Source organism: Fukomys damarensis, unplaced genomic scaffold (assembly GCF_012274545.1).
Source record: "Fukomys damarensis isolate Sample0158 unplaced genomic scaffold, DMR_v1.0_HiC HiC_scaffold_19, whole genome shotgun sequence".
NCBI lineage: Eukaryota > Metazoa > Chordata > Mammalia > Rodentia > Bathyergidae > Fukomys > Fukomys damarensis.
The window spans coordinates 64,516,211-64,523,709 of NW_022900931.1; the positions used below are offsets into that span (position 1 = coordinate 64,516,211).

Sequence of the window (7,499 nt, forward strand, 5' to 3'; positions counted from 1 at the left end):
AAAAAAAAAAAAAAAAAAAAAAAAAAAAAAAAAAAAAACCAGGGCCAGAGACTTAGCTCAGTGGTGCTGCACCTGCCCTGAAAATCCAAGGTCCTGAGTTTGATGCCTGGTATCAGAAAAAGCAGTCCCTGGAAACTCTCTGCTTTTCCCTTCACTTTAACACACACATGCACTTGACACACACAGCTCCAAAATACCTGCAGAGACAGGGATTGGTGATAGAGACTTTTAATTCACACCCCCACTCCAGTCTGTGGCAGGGGAATAGGGACTGGTACCCTGAAATTCCCTGAGAAGACTAGCGATCCAGGTTCTTGGAATGAGGCACAATTAGATTTCACTGTATCTAGGACATCTTCCTTCACCATCCAAATAAGCAGCAAGAGCTCCTGAAATTGGAGTGCTCCTTAATCAGACCCTGTGCTCCTGCCTGAGCTTGAGCTGGGCTGCGGGATCTGTACATCCTTAGGTCTACTCATTCCGTATCTGCCCAAAGCCAGAGGCAGTGGTTCTGGGAGCTCGGGGATACACAACAGTTGCCAAGGATCACAATCGCCCCAGCTTTCTGCAGTCTTCCGACCTGCAGAAAACAGAACCCAGATCCTCAGTGGTAGACTGCAGAGGAGGAAGCTTCCTTGATCTTAAACCCAGAGCCAATATGTGCCATTTCTGTCTTTGGCAGTTTTGAGTTTAAAAAGAAAATAGTGTCGCTGGATCTCTGGAAGTTTGTGCTTTAAAGCTGCAGCATTTCAACTATAGCTATCTCTCTCCTCTCACCTGTGATTTAGTCTATCTGCTCAAAACGCAATTCTGAGGCTTTTTCCTGGGCTGAGGGTTGGTCAGAGTTCAGCTCTGTTCCCAACTGCCCCAGCTTTTCTAGAGCCTATGAACAAGGCAAAAGGCTGTCCTGTTCCCATCTCTCTGGCAGTGGTGGGATGCTGAGCTTCCAGTTGTGGCCTTGTAGATTCTTCCCTAGAGTGATGTAGAACTCTGGAACCTGTCTCCTCTGGAAGGGCCCTGCAGGGTTCTTTGCGGGCTTTCAGCCTAGTCCTCTCTAGAACAATCCCCCTTCTAGAATCACTCAGAAATGGAGTTGGTACATGCTTGCTCTAGATAACCCATGAATTCCTCCAGTCTGTTGAAGACCCAGGGGAAAAGTAACACCTTATCTAGAAAAGATAAAGATGGTTAACTCTACAAGGGAAGCAGCCATTCAGGAGTCCTATGGATATGGACAGGAAAGAGCAGAACAGATGGGCACTACAACTTCTCTAGAGCTGCCACAAGCTTCTCTAGATATTACCGGCCAACGGGAAAATAAGTTCTGCTGGTTCTAGAGTGTTCAGCAGTTCCAGAAAGCCCCCGCTTCTTTCCAAGTCTAGCCAGGAGAATCACGCTGAAATGGGTGCCATCTGTTCCAGGACCACTCTGTTGGCTTACCCAGAAGCCACCAGGCCTCCAGAGAGTGGCTTTAGATCGATCCCGTCTACACATAAAGCCTCCCTAGTTTCTTCCAAGGCCACGTCCACATGTTGGGTGCCTGGAGGGAAGACAGGTCAGCACTGATGCCCACCCACTCTGGCAGGAAGGCGGCCTCAGGCTTAAAGATATTCAGGAACTTAGAGTCTGGCAGGGTGAAGTTGGCCAGGTAGACAGTGTCCCCTCCAGCCAGGTAGGCGGCCCAGAAGCCAAAGGTGCCAATGGTTATGATAGTGTGGTTGCACTGCAGGAGGAGGGCGAAATCCTTCCCTGGCGAGCCTTCCTGCCCATCGCCCGCGAAGACCACATCACCCTTGGAGGTATCGATGTTTTCCCTGCACCATTCCATGCCATTGCTGGTGACCACAAAGATGGGACCCTCGTGCCGGGCCCGGAACCAGTCCATGGCCTGCTGGAGGTAAGCTCGGTCACCTATCACACCCTTCCAGTGCTGGGGCATCAGCTGTACATAGTCCCCACGGCGTACGTGGACCCCCACGAAAGTGTGTGGCCGGGACCCCAGGTGGCCAAGGCGGAGCTTCCTCAGGAATCCCTGAGCCTCCTCCCGAAGGTGGTCATGAAGGGTGAACTCACTTCGGATCTGTTCCCGGAGATGGTGGAAGAAAGTCCAAGAGCAGGGGAAGCCGGAGAGCTTTAAAAAGGGGTCCTTCAAGCGGGAATACTCCTCGGACATCCAGTCGTGCAGCTGTAGCCTCTGCCACGGTGTGTGGCCGTCCACCTCAGGGGCCAGCACGGGCAGGGTGATCCGGAACACAGGGGCCAGGGCTGCGTGCATGGCGGGCAGGATGAAGGCACGGCGGCCGTTGAGCTGGGCCAGGGCGAGCAGTGTGGCATACTGTCCCATCTGGTTACCAAAGCGGCCATCGGGGTGGATGGTCCAGGTTCCGGAGAGAGCGGCAGGGTGCTGAGGACAGTAAGAGGTGTTGGAGTCCAATGCAGTGCCCGGCAAGCATAAGATGGCTACTGGGGATGCCCGCAGGTGTCGGTCCGGACACAGCGCAGATAGGCCAAGGCCATTTTGGAATATGTCTTGGAGGTAGAGAAAGAAAGATATCCCTGAGAGGACGCAGATGAAGAGGAAGCCCAGGCAGAGCTGGCGGGGGCTGGGCGCCCACATGTCTGCTAGACAGGAAATGAGATTTAGGGGACACTGTGACCTAGGAGAGTAAACGTGCACACTCCTGAGTGAGGCAGAAGAGACCAGGAGCCTTAATCCTAGGTTGGAGGGATGGAGAAGCTTGGAATACCGGGCGCTGCGGTGGAAACTGCTGGTTTCACAACAAGCTAGCAGTGATGCAGTTCTCTGAGCCTCTGGGTCTCTCCCGACCCCTTTCTCAGGTGCGCCTGTCCGTGAGGGGCACGGCTCACCATTAAGGGGACAGGAAGTGACCCGGCGAGGGGAATAGGAGAGGCCGGAGGAGGGATCTCGTTGGCCGGGCCCCTGGAGTGGAGTCCGTAGGCCCCCCGTATCCGCAGGGCACTCACCTGAGCGCCTGGAGGAAGGCGGCGGGCCCCGAGCCGGCTTCGCGTGGCCCGGGCGCTCGGGCAGAGAGCGCCGGCCTCATCTGCCCACCTCCCGGAACCGGCCCCCCCAGGCCTGCAGCCCTGGCCTCCACACGGGCGCCGGGACTGGCAGCGAGTCCCAGGGCGGGAGGAGGGGACGAGCAGAGGCGCAGCCTCCGCCCCCGCGAGGGGCAGGTAGCAGGAAGCGGCCCGCCCTTATCTGGAGCCCCCCGCGGCCAGAAGCCGGGCGCGCCCGCCCCTCCTCCCCGATTCTGGTGGGGGCCCCGCCCCGGCCGCTCCCACTGCTGTGACACCCACAGGGCACCACGCGGACGGCAGCCTCCTCCACGGGTGGACAGAGGAGCCCGGGATGCTGGGTGCGCTCTGCCCGGCCACGCCCGGCCCCACGGGAGCCGCCCGGCGCTACTGCGCCCTCCTCGGAGGACAGGAACCTGTCCGTCAGGGTTCTTTCGGACTGGCCGGCTGCCACTGTCCTCGGTCCCAGTCTCCACGCGCCCGTACGCACCCTCCACATGCAAATCCCACAACTCCGATCCCACCCACCCCCAACCCTCCACTTCGGAAATTCTGGCTTCTGGTGCCCGGGTGCTACTTTCTGCACCGGAAGGAGAAAGGTGATAAATGGAAGGGAAAAGGACTTGTGCTCCCTGCCTCAGCAGAGACAAAAGCTTCGGGCTGAGCAGAACCATTTCTGTTGTCCAGGATCAGCCGGAAGATGGGACTTTCACTCCACTGCCCAGAGATCTATCTTTCCTCCAAGATTCCATGCCTGGTGCTCCTTCCTCCCCAGACCCGCCAGGGGCTCTGGAAATCGCCTGGCCTCTTCCCTGCGGTCCCCACCCCACACCAGAGCCAGCTCAGCTGGAGTTGCTCTGCTCTCCGTACCCTCTTTCCTCATTCACCAGCTATTTTGAGAGCACCTGTCTGGGCCTCAGAAGCCACTCTGGTGAAAGAAACACCAGGATTGCATCAGGAGCAGGAGGCCAAAGGAGGAGCAGGATTTGAACATCTGGGCAGGAGCCAGAAAGGGTGAGGTTGGCCTGGGACCCAGGGGAAGATTCGAGGCCGGGACACCAGCTCCTGACTACTTTTACAAGGCAGGAGCAGCTTTTCTCAGATTAAGTGTTAAGACTCTCCTTTCTACAGAACAGAGAAATTCAACGGGGACAAAAATTCCACTTGTGGAATTAAATCAGCATCTGTCACCCAGGGAGGCTGTTTGTTTTCAGAATCCCTAACCCTCAGACCCAGAGCTCTAGGCCCAGCTTCCTTCCTGTGGCCCAGGAGTCCAGGACCAGTCCCCCCTCAGACCCAGGCCCTAGGCCCAAGCCCCCTGTCTCTTAGACCGGGAGTTTGAGACTCCAGATCCTCCTCCCGCTGGTCCTGGAATCATGGCCGTGCCCCTTGCACCCCAGTCCCAATGAATCAGGCTCTGGTCTCCCTCATCCTGCAGAATCCAGTGTTCAGGCCCCCAGCCTGACCCCCCCCCATTGCATCATCCCTCTGCCTGCCCTGGCCACGGTGGAATTCTGGCTCCTGCCAAGTGGGTCAAATATCACGCATTAGGAGTGGGGAGGGCACGTGGGCAGTGTGTCTAGGTATAAAAGCTGTAGGGCCTGCAGCTATCCCCAGAGTTTGGGTGTCCTGGCAGCTGGAATCCCCAAGCAGGAGAACCTGGGACATTGGCTACCTGAGCCACTGTGGGAATTCACTGTCCGGGACCAGCCAGACCTGGACTCCATCCTCCACCACTCTGCTCCTCCAGCCTTGCACCCCGGACAAGCACCATTGATGGACTGGGCAGGGGCTGAGTCTGAGCGCCCAGGGCTGTGGGTCCCTGCGCTGGCTGTCCTTCTGCTGGGAGCCTGCCAGGGGCGCCCGATCCCTGACTCCAGCCCCCTCCTCCAGTTTGGGGGCCAGGTCCGGCAGCGGCACCTCTACACAGACGATGCCCAGGACACAGAAGTGCACCTGGAGATCAGGGCCGACGGCTCAGTGCGGGGCGCTGCCCACCGGAGCCCTGAAAGTGAGTGTAGGGCTCGGTTCCCCAGGCTGGGACACAGGGGCCTGGGAGCTGAGGTCAGCGTCTTACTGTTTTCTCCTCTAGGCCTCCTGGAGCTAAAAGCCTTGAAGCCAGGAGTCATTCAGATCTTGGGGGTCAGAACTTCCAGGTTCCTGTGCCAGAGGCCTGATGGGACCCTGTATGGATCGGTGAGTTTCTGGACCCCACTGCTAGTGCTGTCATCATCACAATGCTGGCCTGTGTCTCCTCGGTCACCAGCCGCTTTGGTGTCCCTGGCTCTCCACTCCCACCCTCCCTGCAAGCTCTGCAGCTGAGCAGTGGTTACCAGTGTGCGAGGAAACTGAGGCCCAGGCAGGGTCAGTGTGAGGGCAAGGCAGGACATATGTGGACTGAAACCCCTGACCCTGGCCACACTGCCTCCTCTGTACCTGCTCATCCTGGGACCCTCCAGGAACTATGGCCACGAGCCACCGTGACCTGAGGTGTGAACCAGGTGCTGCGTGCCTTGTGGAAGTCTTGAGGGCTACTGGGCTAGAACATTCTTCCCCTGCACTCTCCTGGTACTGGGAATTGAACTCAGGACCTTGCACTTGGCAGCCAGGTGTGGCACCACTGAGCTAAATCCCAGGCCTCTAAGGGCTGAAACATTCCTGAGCAGGGGACAGGCAGGTGGCTTCCCTATGGTGGGGGTAAAGGTTGGTTCTTGGTATCTGGTTTCCTGAATGGGGCTGGGGCCTGGATCCTGGGTCTGAGGATTCTGGGCCCTGAGTCAGAGGGAGGAAGCCTGCAGATAGTGCAGGACAAGAGTACAGAGGAGCTTTGGGGCTCTGACACTTGTTCTCTGTCCCCTCAGCTCCACTTTGACCCTGAGGCCTGCAGCTTCCGGGAGCTGCTCCTTGAAGACGGCTACAACATCTACCAGTCTGAAGCTCATGGCCTCCCGCTGCGCATGCTCCCCAGTGACTCCTCGTCCCGGGATCCAGTGCCCCCAGGACCAGCCCGTTTTCTGCCACTGCCAGGCCTGCACCCAGCACCTCCGGAGCCAACAGGGATGCTGCCCCCCGAGCCCCCGGATGTGGGCTCCTCAGATCCTTTGAGCATGGTGGGGCCTTTACAGGGCCGCAGCCCCAGCTATGCTTCCTGAAGCCAAGGCTGTTAATTTAGCTTTTTATTTATTGGGTTATTTATCTTATTTATTTTTTTATTTTTCTTACTTGGGATAATAAAGACTCTTAACAGAAGAGGATCTAAGGAGTGTGTGTCAGTGCTGGAAGGAGGGATGGCTCTGTGTCCTGTGTCCGCTTGACCCCGTGACACCTGCCACACCCCACCCCAAGTTCCCAGCTTCCCGCTGCTCCATTTTCCTACTCTGACAGTGTCCCTACGGTCTGCAGGACAATTCCTGCTCCTTACTCTTGAACAGAACAAGGTGTCTTCTTGGGTGAGTAGATAGGGTGTTTGGTTTTGTTGCAGTACTGGGAATGGAACCCAAGGCATCTTATATGCCAGGCAAGTGCTCTGTGACTAAGCTATATCCCCAGCCTTTTATTTTAATTGTTTTAAATTTTGAGACAGGTCTCCACCAAGTTGCCCAGGCAGGCCTCCAACTTGTGGTCCTTCTGCCTCCCAAAATAGCTGGGGTCGCAGGCATGAGCCACCACCACATCTGGCAGGATAGGACTTCTTATCTACCACATCCCATCCTTGTGTTTCCTTGTGGAACTATTCCTCAGAGGTGCCTCAATAATGGGGGACGTTTTTCAAGGCAACACTGCAGTCCCATAGTCTCATGGGAGATGTAGTTAACTGGGATGTTTGGGAGAAGAAATGGGACAATATCTTGGCCTGCAGAGCAGGGAGCAGACTCCTGGGGCTTAAGCATGCATTAGGTGCGAAGACAGTGTTCAAGTCCTGAGAGATCATAGGGCTGGACATCCAGAAGTGGGGTCCTCGAGGAAGAAGCAAACAGAGAATACTGTGGTCCAAAGGAGAAGAGCTGGAGTCTGGAGTCTGGGGTCTCAGGACAAAGGTCAGAATTCTTCCATCCGGGCACTTAGGGACCTCGGAGTGTGTCCAGTCCCAGGAAGCTGGTTGATCGGCCTCCCTCCCTTTTCCACAATACAGATTTTCATGTTCAAGTCAATTCCAGGTTAGGAAGGAAGTGAATCCGAAGTCAGATGAGGTGGCTCACTCACACCTGTAATCCCAGCACTCTGGAAGGCTGAGGCCGGAGGATCGGGAGTTTGAGCCCAGTCTGAGCAATTTAGCAACTTAGCAAGACCCTGCCTCAAATAAAATGGGCCGCAGGACAGAGATGTAGCTCAGTGGCACCGCGCCTGCCTGGCAAGTACAAAGTTCTGAGTTTGCTCCCCAGTACCCACCAAAATAAAATGGCTAGGGGGTTATAGCTTAATGTGAGACCTGGAGTTCAATTTCCAGTACTGAAGAAGGA

The 7,499-nt window shown here is 56.3% G+C and overlaps 2 protein-coding genes across 2 annotated transcripts; one reads left to right on the forward strand and one right to left on the reverse strand.

Annotated features, from left to right (window-relative positions):
• Window positions 1–109: 109 nt before the first annotated feature.
• Fut1 (fucosyltransferase 1 (H blood group)) lies at window positions 110–2,979 on the reverse strand. Its single transcript, XM_010640782.3, has one exon. The coding sequence runs from the start codon at window positions 2,615–2,617 to the stop codon at window positions 1,487–1,489; it is 1,131 nt and encodes a 376-aa protein (XP_010639084.1). The 5' UTR covers window positions 2,618–2,979; the 3' UTR covers window positions 110–1,486.
• Window positions 1,823–6,571, forward strand: Fgf21 (fibroblast growth factor 21). The gene is made up of 4 exons (XM_019210087.2): window positions 1,823–1,897; window positions 3,930–5,050; window positions 5,132–5,235; window positions 5,901–6,571. The coding sequence occupies exons 2-4, from the start codon at window positions 4,816–4,818 to the stop codon at window positions 6,189–6,191; spliced, it is 630 nt and encodes a 209-aa protein (XP_019065632.1). The 5' UTR covers window positions 1,823–1,897; window positions 3,930–4,815; the 3' UTR covers window positions 6,192–6,571.
• Window positions 6,572–7,499: the final 928 nt, after the last annotated feature.